Source organism: Gallus gallus, chromosome Z (genome assembly GCF_016699485.2).
Source record: "Gallus gallus isolate bGalGal1 chromosome Z, bGalGal1.mat.broiler.GRCg7b, whole genome shotgun sequence".
Taxonomy (NCBI): domain Eukaryota; kingdom Metazoa; phylum Chordata; class Aves; order Galliformes; family Phasianidae; genus Gallus; species Gallus gallus.
The window spans coordinates 57,490,787-57,508,174 of NC_052572.1; the positions used below are offsets into that span (position 1 = coordinate 57,490,787).

Here is a 17,388-nt window from a genome sequence, read left to right on the forward strand (position 1 = left end):
GGTTAAGAGAAATTATCAGTGAGGTATGATGGAAGTAATGTGATCCTTCTTTTCAACATTGTTAATTTCCAGAAAGTTTATTTTTAAGCTTTTTAAAATGTAACTCATGAACAAACATGAAAAAAATGCATAATGAGCAGATAAACAATACTTCATCTTGCTGCTATATGGGAGACTTTTAGGTTATCTTTTTAGAGGAGAGTATAAAGATTTCCATTTCAACAGTTCGATTTCTCCTTCCAGAATGACCTACTCAGTTATAAGTAGTTATTGTACTCTATTTTGTGAGATATGTTTCTGGCATCTAACAGCGAGGACCTGGAGCACAACTGTGCTTTTCTAACCATCTTCAATAGCATCCTAGAATTACTAAGTATCTATCTTCTTGGCATAAATTTGGAAGTAGACAGGAATGAAAAATTCTCATAGTGCAGGAGCAGGTAGGACATGTAAATCTCTTTGACAGTGCCTAGTCATTTTCTCATTCTTGTTAAAAAGCGTGTTAGAACATCTGTTGAGTGGTGGTAAATCTCATATCTAACTGAATTTGACTTAATTTTTATAAGGTCAACATAGAAAGACTTCGCAAGTTTAAGCTTTTGGAGTGCTACAGGTAAGGAGTCCACTGATACCACAGGAATATAAGTAGAGGAAACTATAATTGAGATATGACTAGAAACAAGTAACAGCAGACAGCAGCAATGAATAACTTAGAAAGATTTGTAGCTACATTTTACAGTTAAGTCACAAAAAGGTGGTAAAATCATCTTAACAGCCATGGTCAAAAAATAGTAAAATAAATCTACATGAAACTGTCAGCTTTGCTTTGGTTAGAGAGGCCGTGACTGCAAAATATCATGCTGTTAATTCTTGTACTTTCTGCTGGTTGTGGGTTGTAGGATTTTCTCATTTTCCTGTTTTTGAGAAAACAAGATGCAATCATCCAGATGTTCTTCATCTAAACAGTTGATCGGAATTTAAATAATTTTTTTGCCTCATTTTTTCATCTGACAATATTATTCATAAAGGAAATACAGAACTAAGTGGAAAGGAGTGACATGGGTAGGTAATTTATCTATTTGTTGAGGCAGAAAACAGCATTGGCATAAACCTGTGAAGGACAAGAAATTATAAAAATGCTTGACAAAGAAGAAAAAGGCACACACACACACACACACACACACACAAAAGCATCATTTATTTATTTGACACTTTATTTCTTATTTTTTTTCACCTCTAATTTTACCAACAACAGTAAAGAACAAACAGTGCCATGATACCTCTTAGAAACGTTAGATGGTTTAAAAAGAGAATACTAAGTTTCTAAATTATTATGTTATGATAAGGCAGGATAAAACCATGTTTTCTGAACAATGAACAAAGTAGGCAAAGTGAAAAAAGCAAACTGGATACCTGTAGCATTAATGATGGGTAACTTCCACTCCGTTTCAGTAATAAGGGCTTATAGAACATAAATTAATAGACCGTAATGATACCAAATGAAAATTAATTGTATGAATGGAATGTGGTTAGCTGGCCTGAGCTTCTGGAAATACAGGCATTTTGTCTGTGGGCCCTGGTGGGCAGCTGGCCAAACCAGTCCCGTAGGCTTTTCTACGTAGTGGATGCCTACTCCAAAGGACGTCCATTTCAGAAGCTAATGAATAAAATACAAAGAGAGTGAAGTTACTTAGCTTCAGGAAGATAAAATAACCAAGAAAAGAAAAAACACTTTGAAAATGGAATTCAAGAATCACTTAGATATACTCCTATATACTCCTGAAGGATAAAGGAGTTCCTCATCCTTGTTTTCTGGCTCTCTCTTCTATTTGTTGAGAATCATTTTCAGTTTGATGTTTGAGATGTGATGGGAACTGCTGAGTCGTGGCCTGAACCACTGATTGAGCACTGGGGAAAAGGACATGATCAGCTCTGGGAGCACAGGCGAAGGCAATTTACCTGTACAACCAGAAGAGGTGGAGCCTGGCTGCGCCTCTCTTAGACCTCATTTAAGGGCTGACTGGCATGGGGGAAGGATCTCTGGTTGGAGTTCCCTCCTTGGTGAAGCTTTTCCCTGTAAACCTAGAGTCTTCTGATATGGGTGTGCAATCTTTTTCCCTTCCTTTACAGCACCTCTCTATTGTGTCAGTCCTTTTGTCATCGTGCCTTTGCTGTAACACCTTTCCCACTGTATTGATCTGTCTAATTGCTACAAGATGTTTGTACTAAAGATCAAAGAGACGGATTTCGAAAGGATCTGGATCATGTAAAATGGACTCACTTCATGCAGAAGTGTCAGGAAGGAAGTATCAAAACAGGATTCTGGCTCAGACAGGAATGAAAAAGAAGGATTTCTGGTGAGAAAGACTGTGTGAGGTCTGTCCTCAGCTACTTCACTGCGATCTGCACGCATTGCTTGGACTTAAAATTAGTACTCTGGGGACTGGAGTTACTGAGTACTCACGCTGTCCACGTTTCAGCAGACACTCGGTGTTTCCTTGCACCTTTGCCTATTACCAGTTTCCTTAGAGACTCACACACACAGAAATGCCTAAAAGTAGACACAAAATGAAAGAAGATAAATGAAGAACACCATGCTGAAGGTACAACAGGCTAAACATAGCAGCCTCTCTGCTTGCTTATATATTTGCAATTCTGGAATAGTTGCAATATGCTCATCTGTATTCTCAGGTTACTCTGAGACTGAACTTCCTATAACCACAGCAGTTTAATATAGTAAGCTCTATTTCCAGTCTGAAAAAATTCTTTTTCCAAATGCATAGACACTATAAATACATACCAAAATTTTCAAGTGCCAGGCAAAAATGAGTTAAGCATTTCATGCTCTGGATGATATGTTGTAATTAAAGCCCACACACTTAATCTCATTTTTTTTCAAATGTAGACCTTGGCAGCAGTTTCTAGAGGCTGTGGGACTTTGATGGTCGTGACCAAACTGGTATGGTCATGGGAAGAAATGCAGCCTCTTAGATAAAAAGACAACCAGAACTTTAAACTAGTATACTAAAGCTAGTTGTGAAAGCTCACAAATTTAGGACAGGGAGCAAGTTCTGAAATCTTTCCTCCAGTAACTGAAAAAATGCAGCATCTTGTAAAAATTTCAATTTCTGGATGAACATGAAATACATGCAGCACTTCACTCCTAAGCAAATGCACTGTTAATATATACTAAAAACTGAAATCCATTGAAGAAGCCATCCAAAATCTCTCTTGCATGTCAGACTTACACATTAGAAATAGATAGGATATTGTTTGCCAACCTGCTCTCCATCATATTTGAAAAATCATGGCTGTCCGGGGAAGCCCCCGGTGACTGGAAAAAGGGAAACATTACTCCCACTTTTAAGAAAGGGAGAAAAGAAGACCTGAGGAACTACCGGCTGGTGAGCCTCACCTCTGTGCCTAGGAAGATCATGGAACAGATCCTCCCAGAAGCTGTGTTAAGGCACATACGAGACAAAGAGGTGAGACAGCCAGCATGGCTTCACCAAGGGCAGATCATGCCTGACCAATCTGGTGGCCTTCTATGATGGAGTGATGGCTTTGGTGGATGGGGGAAGGGCGATGGATGTCATCTACCTGGACTTCTGCAAGGCCTTTGACATGGTCCCTCACCACATCCCTCTCTCTAAATTGAAGAGGTATGGATTTGAAGGATGGACTGTTTGATGGATTAGGAATTGGTTGGCTGGACACAGCCATGTGATTCATGATTCTGTGTCAGGGTGGAGGCCGGTCACAAGCAGTGTCCCTCAGGGGTCGGTCTTGAGACAGGTGCTCTTCAACATCTTCATCAATGACACAGAAGATGTGCATCCTCAGCAAGTTTGAGGATGACACCAAGCTGAGCAATGCAGTCAATACATTGGAAGAAAGGAAAGCCATCCAGAGGGACCTGGACAGGCTGGAGAAGTGGGCCCATGAAAACCTAATGAGGTTCAATAAGGCCATGTGCAGGGTACTGCACTTCAGTTGGGGCAATCCCGGGTATTTGTACAAACTGGGGGAAGATCTCCTTGAGAGCAGCCCTGTGGAGGACTTGGGGGTCCTGGTAGACGAGAAGCTGGACGTGAGCCAGAAGTGGGCGCCTGCAGCCTGGAAGGCCAACTGTGTTCTGGGCTGCATTAAAAAACAGGGTGGCCAGCAGGGAGAGGGAGGGGATTGTCCCCATCTACTCAGTTTTTGTGAGGCCCCATCTGGAGTAGTGTGTCCAGGCCTGGGGCTCCCAGTACAGGAAGGACATGGAGCTCTTAGAGCGGGCCCAGAGGGCCACTAAGATGGTCAAAGGGCTGGAGCACCTCTCCTATGAGGAAAGGCTGGGGGAACTGGGCTTGTTTAGCTTGGAGAAGAGAAGGCTCTGGGGAGACCTTCCAGTACTTGGGGGCAACAACTGTTTACGAGGGTGGATAGTGATAGGACAAGGGGGAATGATCTTAAACTAGGACAGAAGAGGTTTAGGTTAGATATTAGGAGGAAGTTTTTTCACACAGGGGGTGGTGACGCACTGGAACAGGTTGCCCAAGGAGGTTGTGGATGCCCCATCCCTGGAGGTATTCATGGCCAGGCTGGAGGTGGCTCTGGGCAGCCTGGTCTGGTGGTTGGCGTCCCTGCACATTGCAGGGGGGTTGGAACTAGATGATCATTGCGGTCCTTTTCAACCCAGGCCATTCTACGATTCTATGAAATGCATGGATAGAACAAGAAAGGTGTCGGAAACAGATTGTTCCACTGCCACATCTGGCTGGCATACAAGGGTTTTATTTCTTAGCATCTTAATCATAGGATTTGTCTGGCAGCTTTTCAGACATGTTACTGCAATTTCCTTTTTTTCTTGTAAGCTAGGATTAATATAATACAAAAACAGGTAAGTTGCCACATGACATTGTAGGATTTCATTCAGATTTCTGAGAAATTACTTAAAACGCTCATTTGGTTTAATGCACAGAATAATTATAAAGGACCAAAATAAACACCATGTTAGTACAATACCAATACTAAGTGTGCCTCTACTTGTGATGGAAGCAAAAAGAAAAAAGAGAAGAAGATACAAGAAACAGAGAATGAAAAGAGAAAGAAGAATCAGACCATGCACTGACTTGGAAAATGTAACAGAAAATTACGATGAAGAAACATTTTTAGATGCTAGCAATGAGTGTATCAAGGAGCAATTAAATTGGTAGTATAAAAGAGGGGAAGCAACATTACATTTCAAGAAGCACACAGGACATGTCTCAGAGTTTTAATGTTCAAGAACTGCATTGCCAACAATGACTATAAGTTGCCTTGAATTTATATCCTTGGAAAAAAAAATCCAAAAGTATGCACCAAGTCCCCAAATCCTCAGATCTGTACTCAACAGAAAAAAACTTGTGATAAGGAAGCAAGTAAAAGACCAGGCTGGAGCAGAGACCTAAATGTACCAGGTTCTTACAGCTGGTAATTGCTGAAATACACTGTAATGGAGAGAGAGAGATCTATACCACTGATCAATAATTACATGAGAAATGTAGAATGTAAACAGGCACTAGACAGCTGAAAAAAGACAAGTCACTAGAAGTCATCCTCTGAAAAGCTAAAGTTGTGTCCAAATATATATAGAGAGATAAAACAAAAACAAAGAATCATGAGCTTGAGGTAACAACCCAAACAGAATTTGCAGGAAAATAAAACAGTAAGATACCATCTCACACACAGCTAGAACTGCAGGTCTGTTGAGAATCTAAGCCTTAATGATTAAAAGAGTACTCTTAGATAGAGCTGTATCAGGCAGGCAGAATGAATAGTCATCTGTTTGCACTGTGGAAGAGGTGAGAGAGGCTCCCCTGCTGGAACTCTTCTTTGCAAGGCATGAAGGAGGGATCTGCCTAAACAGCAGTGAGGCACTGGGTCCACATGTCATTCAGTCCTCAGCTCTGGAGGAGCTCAGGGATGAAACTGCTGAATTACTAATTCTGATACACAGTATATTAAAAGCAACCTCAGGCCTGAAGTCATGCACTTTGGAAATATGATACCTAATTTTAATATTTTGAGGGGAGATCTGTGGATATACAGGCTTGTAAGCCTGGTAGTATCTGTTACCAGACAAACCATGAGACATTATAACAAAGCATGGAATCAGTGGCCACGCAGGTAAATACAAGCATCTAGTTTATTCAGAACTATTCATTGTAGTTTTCTGGAACATTTTGAAGAAGATCTCTGGTCAAGAGCTCTTTGAGAAACCAAGGAATCTTGAAATAAGAGGAATGGTAAGTGTTTTGATAAACAGCTAGTTCAAGGTAGGAAAGAGAATAGGACTAAATGGTCTGTTTGCAAAATGAAAAGAGATCCACAGTGGAGTCACAAGTTGGAACACTGTGTACATCTCAGAAAGGACCTGGTAGAACCACAGAATAACAGTGATGTGTAGAACAGCATCCATACGTGGAAGGAATTCATTACAGTTCTGCTGGAAAAGAGGCAAGTGGGAGAGAGATCTAGTCAACATCTAACCAAGTCATAATGCCACAAAGAGATTGCATTTTTCAGTGTTTCATACTGGGTATCAGGAAAACACTACGCAGTACCCGGTGAAGCTGGCAAACGACAGATCCCAGGCCAAAAAAGGGTCGTTTACACACAGAAACCCATGTCACAGGATGTTGCAAAAGCTTAACATTTGCTTAACATCAGGAGGAAAATAGACAGCTCCATGGAAGAGAAGGCACCTTTGGCTTGTCTAGTCCCGTAGCCACAGCATCTTTGAGGCTGGAACAGGTACCTGTAAGACCTGTGCTTGCCCTGACCTTAGACAGAATTTCCTTGGTGGCCAACTGCTTCTGGATGGTTACTAGACTAAATGAGCTCTTTGCCAGACCTGTTTAGCTTTGATTTTCTTGGCTTGACAGGCTTGAGCAGTGGGCCTGGGAGAACCTCATGAGGTTCAACAAAGCCACGTGCAAGGTATTGCACCAGGATTGTGGCAACTCCGAGTCAGTACAAGCTGAGGGATGAAAGGATTGAGCACAGCCCTGCCAAAAAGGACTTTGGGAGACTAGTAGATAGCAGCTGGACATGAGCCAGCAATGTGTCCTCATGGCCCAGAAAGCCAACAGTATCCTGGGCTGCAGCAAAAGCATGGCCAGCAGGGCGAGGGGGGTGATCCTGCTCCTCTAAATGGCACTGATGAGACCTCACTTGGAGTACTGGGTCCAGATGTGGAGTCCTCTGTAGAGGAGAGACATGGACCTGTTGGATCATGTCCAGAAAAGGGCCAGAAAAACAATCCAAGGGATGGAATGCCTCTCCTGTGAAGACAGGCTAAGAGAGCTGGGGCTGTTCAGCCTGGTGTAGAGAAGGCTCCAAGTGACCTGGTAGAGGCCTTTCAGTACCTAAAGGAGGACTGTAAGAAAGAAGGAGACAGACTGTTTAGCTGGGTCTGCTGTGATAGGGCAAGGGGAAATGATTTAAACTAAAGGAGGAGAGATTTAGACTGGATATGAAGAAGTTTTTTACAGAAGAAGTAGTGAGGCACAGAAACAGCTTGCCCAGAGAGGTGGCGGATGTCCTGTTCCTGGAGACATTCAAGGTCAGGCTGGATGGGGCTCTGAGCTCCCTGATCAAGCTGTAGATGTCCCTGTTCATTGCAGGGGAGTTGGACTAGATGGCCTTTAATGATTTCTTCCAACTCAAACAATTCTACGATTCTGTTCATTACCATCTCATATCACAAGATGAATGCAAACACACTCGCTAAGAACTCTACACCTTGTCATTTCCTGTCATTCCCATGAGAGTCTCCCCCATTTGGATTCACATGCCTCTAATATTTTACTACTAGAATGCAGGGCTCCTCACGGGACTTTCCTGTGCCCCACTTTCTTCCCACCAGTGTACTCCACTCACCCAATTACTTCTTCCTGCTTCTAAGAACACCCTTCTTTAAGCTTGCTTTACCAGGGCTCTATCTGCCTCCACCCACTACTCTCAGGCAGGGCTGTGGCTTCCCTCGGTACAACGGAGGCCTGCACCGACTCTGGGAATGCAGAACTGCAGGGCAGGCAAATGTTTGAGCACTGCAGTACAAACATAAGGACAGAACGGGAACTGACATTAAACAGGTGGTAGCCTTGCAAGTGTAATCAGTACCCATCTAGCCATACACATGAAATACTGCTTGATTTAAAATAGCAAACTATCATGATATAACCTCACCACACTCCTTCGCATACAGGAATTCAGGAGACTTTTCCCTCCTCTTTCCTATTATTTCTTCTTAGGTACAGAGAAGTGACAGAAATTTCTGTTAGCTATTTACAAATCTATATCGCCTCCAAACCCCTGACAACAGAGCAATTTTTTCACAGGTATGGTCATCTGATCTTTACGCCTGCTTGTGGAAAATGTTGGGGTTTTTTTTGCATATCACCAGTTATTAAAGCAGTGTTTGAATCACAGAATCATAGTTTGCTTCCAGTTCTGAGCTGAAGACCTTTATTGTGACATCTCTTTATCACCCACTCCTTTTGAAGCCCTTACCCTCTGGCAGAGGCCAGAATTTCTCTACGGTTTCACCTTTTGCTCCCCAGCTCACTCGGTGATTTTTACATTTATACTTCATACAGTGCGAACATTTCCTGAATGCTGTCTTTTGTAATCTGTCACACTCCTGAGTTCTGGAGCGTACCAGGAATTTCTCTAGAAGAAACAAAAAGCAAGTACGTGATTTTTGTTCTCGTGTAGAAGTGTTTGAAAAGGAAACGCTGAGAAAAAGATCAGTGTCCCCATCTCCTTTATGCACTCGTTCCTAATATCAAATCTTTTTGAGAAGGTAGGGGGGGAACTGTTGCCTGACTCTCCTCCCATTCTGTGAGCTACGACTTGCACGTGTATAAAGCAGATAGCAGTGAATAATGACAGTGCATTGGCTGATCTGATACTGTGGAGCAGAAGGTTTTCCCATCAGTCAGAGGTTCCTCTTTAAGCCTCAGAACTAACTTCCTATGTCCTAATGGGTTGTGCAGGCATCTTCACTGAGACAGAAGGATTGTGTTACTTGCAGCACAGGACCGAGGAAGGAGATATTGCTGGTAGCAAATTATGCAGCGAGAAGTGCTTTACAGAAAGGACTCCACAGTGTGCTCGGAAGACATCTGGAGGCCGGCAGGGGAGCGCAGTGTTCACCCGCTCCCGCTCCGAGGTACCCTCGTGGGTACCCGCAGCGCACACAGCTCCGCTCTGACTCACGGGCACACGCCTATCCCCGCGCTCACTTATCCGAGCCGCACATGCGGACAGCCCCACGCCCCTCTACGCCCGCGCCGAGCAGCGATAGCGCGCTCGGGAACGATCGAGACACGGCTGCAGAAGGCCACGCCGGCGGCTGCGCTGCCGCCTCCTCCCGGGGGCTGCGGGCCGGAGCCGCGCTCCTCTCGCGAGACATGGCCCCGCGCCGGCGGGCTCGACGGGGCTGGAAGGCCGGGGCGCCGCGCTTCGCCCCCCCAACCCCCGCCCCGGGGCCGCTCCCCGTGAGGCGGATGCCGCGGCTCCGCCGTCGTTTGGTTCCCCGCGGTGCCGCCGCCGCCCTCCCGGCAGCGGGCGGAGCCTGAGGAGCGGGCGGCCCTCCGCATCCCGCCTCTTCGCGAGCGGGGAAGCGAGGGGCGCGGCCAGGCCGTTCCGCGTCCCAGTTCTTCTCCCCGCGGCGCGGGGATCAGGTGGAGCGGGCGAGGGGCGCGGCGAGAGCCGTTTCCTTCCTTCTTTCTTTCTCCGGCGGCGCGGCCCGCGCGGCGCTGTCAGACGGCGGGAGGCGGCTCTGTAACGGGCGGGCGGGAGGCAGAGCCGGACGGAGGGGGCGGGCGGCGAGCGGGGGTCGGAGGCGGCGGCCACACCGGCGGCGGCATCATCACCTGGCGCTGCGGCGGGGCGGGGCGCGGCGCTGCGTTGTCTGCGGCGCGCTGCAGCCTCGGGCGCTGGTTGGCGGCTTAAAGCAGCGGAGCCGCCGCCGCGAGGGGCGTTCAGAGCAGTCGGGGCCGCCGGCGCGCGCACTGCTCGGCAGCGCAGGGAGCAGCCATGGAGGGAAAGCAGCAGCCTCCTCAACGGGAGCCGGGCCCCGGCGAGCTGAAGGTGCCGGGGGCCGTGGGTGAAGAGCCGCGCTCCGAGGGGAAGGATGCGGGCGCCGACGCGCTGGGCAGACCGCTGGGACCCACGCCGAGCCAGAGCCGCTTCCAGGTGGACCTGGTGGCTGAGGCGCCCCGCAGGGCCAGCGGAGAAGGCGATGCGTCGGGGAAGGGCAGCGAGGAAGCCAAGGGCCGTTTTCGGGTGAATTTCGTCGACCCGTCGGCCGGCGACGAGAGCCCCAGCGAACCCGGCGGCGGCGGCAGCTCGGAGGGCGCCAACGTCAGCTTCCAGAACGGCGGCGACACGGTGCTGAGCGAGGGCAGCCTGCACTCCGGCGGGCACCACCACTACTACTACGACACCCACACCAACACCTACTACCTACGCACCTTCGGCCACAACACCATGGACGCCGTGCCCCGCATCGACCACTACCGCCACACGGCCGCAGACCTGGGTGAGAAGCTGATCCGGCCCAGCCTGGCCGAGCTGCACGACGAGCTGGACAAGGTGAGCGGGCCTCGGGGCGGCCTCCAGGGCAGCGGGGCCCCCGGGACGGCGGGCCTCCTCACGTCCATCCCCTTGCGGGAGACGGAGCCCGGCGGAGCGCTGCGGCCGTGCGTCCCCGGGCCGTGCTCCGCAGCTCGGGGAGCGGTGGCCGCGGATGAAGCGGTTTTCCGTTCGGTGCCACACGGGGTATGCGGGCTCTGCAGGGCATCGCCGCGGGGAGGGGAGGGCAGAGGAAGGAGCGCGTCTCGGCGAGGTGCTGCAGGAGGAGGAGGCTGCTGCTGCTGCGGGGTTTAACGAGAGGTAATCTCAGGGCCGTGTTGTGAGGGGAGTGTTGAAGTATTGCAGCGCTGTTTTCTTGCAGCCCCCTGGGTTCTGGCAACGCTCTAGTGTGTGCGTACCTCAGTTGGTTTTTCTGCTGGTCGATTGGAATGAGGGAACGTGTGGGCCACATCCTAATGAAGTGAGGAATGTTCTGTTTCCAGAGCTCTTTACATCTCATCTTTCACTCCTAGTCAGTGGAATTCCATGAGAAAATGTCGTCTTTGAAGACTCCGGTTCTTTAGACTCTCATTAGGCAGCTCAGTGCATCTGTACTCATCTTTGCTGTGGTTTTTGTTTCTGATAATTCTCCATCTATGTTTTCTGGAAAGACAGCTCTCTGTTCTGATAGAAGGATTGTTTGGTGACGCAAGGAGGTGTCCGTCTGGCACAGTTCTGATTAGATAGCACAATGCTTGCTAACAGTAACAGCGTAGTATTATTGCCTGTTAAGTCTGCTCAGGACTGATGCCCGTTAGTCTGACTCTGAGTTAGTGCAGAGCAGAATCGACCAATCACTGTTGTTTTTGCAGGGTTAGAGGCATTATAAATAAGCCATAATATCTACGGGAAACACACTGAACTTTCGTATTTCTGACTTCAGATCTATGCTGGGATGCAGAGCAGAAAAGGAAAGGCTGTTGGATAACTCTGTTCTGTAAGCAGGACATACCCTGCAATCCTAGGCTTGGCAGGCAGGTATTCCATGTGTTTAAATTGCGGCAGCCCAGCAAGCTCTTTGTGATACCATTAAGGCATTATGGTGCATAATGTAACCTAGTCTGGAGCTGTGCTTTATGAGCATAATTTCTTCAAATTCAAAATAAAGGCTAGCAAGAATTGTTCTTGATAGTTTGCTTTGGGCAGGATCTCAAAATAAATACACTGTAAGCATTGCTTGACTTAAAGTACTAATTTTTAAAATGTTTTTAATTTGTTCTGCAGGATAGATGGGTGTCTAAGATTTTTTTTTAACTTGATGTTTTCCTTCCAACTTCTTATGAACTTGAAAAATTAAACCCTCTCATCAAGAGTGATTTTTATTGTACTACCGTAAGCTGTATAGCATGTATGTCAAAGTGTTAGCAGGGCAGTTGGTACAAACATCCTAGCACCACTGAATTCAGTGTATGCTAAGTAAAGATCTGTTGTTTACCCTGAAAATGCTTGTTGTTCCTCAGAGAACTGCCATTCATTTTCTTTGCCTTGAATAGCTTCTTAATCCAGTGTACCAAAATTGGCTGTTACTTTGCATCAAGACTGATCTAGAAGCACTCACCAGCAGTGTGTCTGCTGCTTGAATTTAGCTATTTCATCTTACCCTGGGTCTGCACAATGCTTTTCTTGCTTTCCAAAAGTAAGTGCATGTTGATAGGCAGTGTTTCTGCAATGCTGGTGCTAGAGCCCATTAAAGAATATATTTTGTATTTTTTTCATAGCTTTGTTTACAATGTCATAAGTCTAACAGTTGTTCTGATTCTGTTCTCACAGAAGAGTCTCGCTTGAGGAGGATGCGGTGTTTGAGGAAGATGCACATACAGACGGAATACCTTTTTGCAAGAGTTTGTCCTTTGAAGATAGGATAGGTCTCAGACCAGCCACCTGAAATATTGTTTGGTGATTCCAGCTGAAACTCTTAGAGTTTAGAAAGGGATTGTATTTTAAAAGTGATTGTGGCAGCACAACTGGGTGATGCTTCAGTACTCAGTGGATGAATTGCATTGTACCAATCTTCTCTCTTATTTTAAGCTCCAGGTAGGGGACTTGTCTCTTACCGCTGGCTTAAAATAGCTGAGATGACTGGTATGTTGCTTGTCTACTTGGTTTGTGTTAATCTATTTTGTAGAGAAACCATAGAGGGCGTTTGGAGATACAGTCACAGTTGCTAATGTCACAGATAAGGTGATGCAGGAGCATCAATCTCCATAGACTTAGAGCTGTGAGGATGGTTATTATTAACAAAGTAGGAGGAGGGAGACAACGATATGTGCTCTGCGTGTTTTTGTTGTGTTGGCACTGATGTCCGCTGCCCTGTTGAGACGATCTCCTTCAGACATAATGAAGATTGAGGAGTGACCTAGATTTCCTTTATTTTTTTTTTCCCTTTTTCTTAGAGTTTAGGAATATGTTTTGCCTAGTAAAGTAAAACTGTAACTTGTGAAAGACATTCCATATGCCTTTGTCTTCCTCAATGTAAATGTGCTGTGATGTCACAGGCCTTACAGTTCCAGAAGATAAATGCTTTTAAAGCAGTCAGAATTGGATTGCTTAAGTTATCTACCACCATAAAAAAAACTGTATGGTGTTGCCTTAACTGGAGAGATTATTTTCGAAACAAGAAACCTCACAGTTTTTGAATGATTCTGATTTAATATATGCCTTTTGTTCAGCCACTTAGAGCTGTGATAAGTGGTATGTAGACCAAGCCCTCTACTGGTAGCTTTGTTCTGTTGTTCACTAAATACTTAATGAATGTGCTAGCTGGTTCCCTTGACAGGCTGTAAGATGGTGATCTCAGAGGAAGAACTTTACCCCTGCTGTCCAAATTAAACTGGAGAGGGGGGTAGGAAAAAAAAAAAACCATTCATTTAAAAACAAAAATGTGCCTGACTACCTTCTACACAGAAAGTCATGCATCTGTCCTCTGAATTTGAAGACAGAGGTAAATAAAACATTAGTGATAGTCTTGGTGCAAGGGTCATCTGAAATCATAGGGTTGATTACTTTTTCTAGTCAAGTTGGATGATGAGTTCTTTATCTTCTTTAATTTTTATTTTGTTAAAGGAACATTGCAGTTTCTCTTATAATTTAAAATGCTGGGTACAGTGGAAAAACTGCATATGGCACTAATTTTTTAACAAAGAATGTATACTCTTGAAAAATGTGAATGACTGCTGCACTTTTCTTCTAGCTTTTGGTTTGTCTCTGGTAGCCTGTAAAGAAGACAAAGCTTTAGATGCTTAGAAGACTAAGAGATGATTCTAGGCTATTCAGTTAGCTGATGTAATGTGAGGTCTGAAAGCTGCTTCTTCCTTGCTGCCTCTTTGTAAGGCTGGCTCCTGCAGGTATGATTCTTCTTGGAGCACCTTGCTGAAGGCTATTGCCAATCATGAGGCCTCACAGTTCTTGAGTTACTGTGATTTAATTCAGATCACTTCTTATCTTTCTTGCTCTTTATATTTGTAAGCAGTACATGTATTTCTTTCTGAACTTTAGTCCTACTAAAATAAAACACACCAAGTTCTCTTAAGCTTGGTCACCATACTTCTAGACATCCTAAAAGCTTTTCATTTGTAACTGTTCTTATTCACAGTTCTTGAAAAATGATGAACTCTGTGTACGTGAGCTTGGATGAGGCTTTACTTACTTTGTACAAAATGGTGTTCTAATGCTTTTTTAAAATGTGTGGGGAAAATTCTCGCTTATCATGGCACCACACCTATTTTTTGCCTTGATGGTGACAACTAATAAATTGCTATTTTCAGCAGCAGTTTGTTTTGTGTTAGGCCTCCAGGGTTTGTTTTACAAGGACACTTTGTATTTTGCAAAATTATGTTGCATGAAACTTCTTTTATCGGATCTTTGTGATACCTTTAGTCCAGAACACCCGTAGAATAATGAAACCCTTGAAAGGTCATTAGCAAACTACTCATACTGTTCTTACTGCTTTTTGTTTGGTTCCAGACAAGTTGGAGATAATAGAGCTGTTAACAGGTTATAGCTTGAAAATGCAAGTAAGGGTTGCTACTGGAAGCATACAGATTCTGCTTTGTCTTGTGGCTATGTATTTCAACAACTTTAAGTTGAATCTGGAAACTAGTGTGGCTTATACAAAATAAACAACCCCCTCCCAAAATTGGAGATTCTTACTGTATCAGGGGTTGGAGCCTACCAGGGAGCCAACAGTGGCCACCAAACTTCTTTGTGCAGCTATCAGTAAAATAACTTTGAATTCATACCCACAGTATATGTTCATTTATAAATTACATAATGTACTACTTTATGTAATGTACATAATAAAATTTAAACAGTAATGGGATATAAAAAAGGATGAGATGAAGATGAGCACCGCTTCAAAATTTTTTTTGAATTCTATTTATTGATATTACAGAAAAATATTTTCTTCCACATCCCAGTGGATTGTCTTGCATGTCTTTTGGGTTTTGTGCACCCTCCTTGGAGACTTCTACAACACTCTGAGCCTGTCAGAAGGAAAGGCACAGTAATCTTCCGGTGGAGTACAGGGAAGGGAGGAGACTTGTTCAGAAAAACTTGTACTAAGCTGGTCTTTGCTCTCATATCATCTGTATCAGTAAGATGTTCAAGACCAAAATGTGAAAGGATAGTACTGATTTCTCTCTGGATAGTTTTTCTTTCAGCATAAGCTACATCACAACAGGATAAAAGTGAAGGCGCTGCAGAATGAATATGAATCTTCAAATTAACTTTCTCACCCCTTTAGTACTGTATTTGATCAGATGTCATTTGATTTTCATTCTTGAAGAGTATTCTTGCAGAGAAGGATATTGGCAAGATCACTATCTTGGAGTAATTCAAACCAGTACGCTACATCTTCAACTGCATCCTTCAGATTTTTTTCCGGAAGTCCTATATAATATTCAAATAATTTAAGCAACCATAAATGCTTTCCTCCTGCTTCTCTTTTTGACATAGCTAACAGTGATTGCAGTATGTTCATTTGCTAACTAATTAAAAAATGTCATATTGGTGAACTTAAACTTGTTTGCCTTCTAGTATTTTGGAGATTATTCAATTCTTGCAGCTTGAGCACGTGGAACATCTTTGATTTATTTCTCCACTTCAGCATGCTGATTAGTCCTGATAAACTTAACAAATTGTTTTGTGGGTTTTTTCTCTCCACATTAAAAATAATAATAATTCTCTGGACAATAAATTTAACTCACTCACAGATGTGGTGAGTGAAAATAAAAGAAAAATGGTCCTATCCAGCCACTTCAACAAGGAAGCTCACCTTAGGTCTTCATTTCCCCTGTTAACTTCCTCAAATGAACTGTTTCTATTTCAGATTATTCAAACTTCTGAATTCAAAGGAAGTAGCAACATCTGTTGCAGCTGTGAAGAAGCAGTCAGTGCCAGGTTAATGTTTCAACTTGCTTGGAGGAGTTTATATGGTAGGGAGACTCCTAAGACTGTGCAAGTTTACTCTTAAGCTGTAAGCAGTTTGGCAGCTTTGACTTGAATGTAATACTATGCCAGTACAAATGTTGTGTTTCATGATAATAGCTGTGCTCTGTGGTGGCTTAGGGTACTGTGCAGTAAGTTGCCTCTGTCACTTCGTGTATGACATTAAAAATTTAATCACTGATTAACTGATTTTTTTCAATTACTTCACTGGACTATTTAGTCTATTATAAGAAAATGGGTTAAATGTAAGTTCATTACCTGGAAACAGACTTAAAATTAGAAACTGAAGAGTTTTTTTTAACATTATGGCTGCATACTGTGCTATGCTTACTCCTTACTCCCTATCTCTTGAGTGGAAGTGCATCATGTAATGTTTGTCAGAGATAGATGACAATTGAAAAGCAATTTTTTGACCAAGAATTCTAAAAATCAACCTTTTAGAGGGATGGAGTGTAGAAGATGACTTAGGAATTTGCTGTATTGAAAACAAGTTCTTGGGTGAGACTGAAATAGGAATTCTCTTGCATTTATGGACAGAACACTGTGTTATTTGGACTGTACTTCAGTATGCAAAACTGCTATGCCAGTGGCTTGCTAATAGGATTTGATTTGGCTCTTATGTAATTTAATGCTGCATCTGCTTCATTTTGGAGAAAAAGAAAGTTGTATAAAAAAAAAAATCTGAAAAAGACCTTTAACTGTTACATGTATTATGCTTTTTTTTCTTTTCAGATAATCAAGTGAAAACTACTTTTGTTCAGAACCTTCATTTGTTTTCCTGAGGAATGATTTTTCTTTTCATGTCAAATAAATACAACAGTCAGTGCATGACTTCGGTAGTCATTCATTGTACAGTGATTCTTTTGAAAATGATCAAATTCAGTGGTGCAGCAGGGAGAATGATTCTGGAGAGGGCAGGAAAGGAGTTCTCACTTCCAACTCCAATGTTCTTCACCAGAAGGTCCTAATGCTCTGCTATTGAAACTTGTAAAAACTGCAAGGGTAAGATTTGATCTAAATCAGAAAAAGATTTGATCGTATTTATACAGAAATAGAAGCTTTTACTGTGATCCATGAAAACCAAGTCTTGATCTATGAATTAGACTACAAGTATTTCTTCCTCTTAAAGCTGGACAGATTGGTTACTGCAGTGTTTGTGTGGGAAGTGATGCCTTTGTGTTTTGTAACTTGACATTAATGATAAAATTTGTGTTAACTAGAAGTGGAGGCACTTTTTAAATCTTCCTTTTCCAGAAAGTTGTTTTTCTTCTTTGA

The 17,388-nt window shown here is 43.9% G+C and overlaps 2 protein-coding genes across 5 annotated transcripts in view; both read left to right on the forward strand.

Annotated features, from left to right (window-relative positions):
* Positions 1–8,237: 8,237 nt before the first annotated feature.
* On the forward strand, positions 8,238–9,885 carry LOC112530573. Its single transcript, XM_040655730.2, has one exon. The coding sequence runs from the start codon at positions 9,291–9,293 to the stop codon at positions 9,609–9,611; it is 321 nt and encodes a 106-aa protein (XP_040511664.1). The 5' UTR covers positions 8,238–9,290; the 3' UTR covers positions 9,612–9,885.
* Positions 9,886–10,009: 124 nt separating this feature from the next.
* Positions 10,010–17,388, forward strand: part of SLC12A2 (solute carrier family 12 member 2) — a 54,732-nt gene continuing 47,353 nt past the window's right edge. For all 4 annotated transcript variants that reach the window (XM_003643059.6, XM_004949378.5, XM_004949377.5 and 1 more), the window contains exon 1: positions 10,010–10,629. In XM_003643059.6, coding sequence (XP_003643107.1) covers positions 10,072–10,629 — 558 coding nt within the window. In that variant the 5' untranslated portion in view covers positions 10,010–10,071. The remainder of the gene's footprint in view (positions 10,630–17,388) is intronic.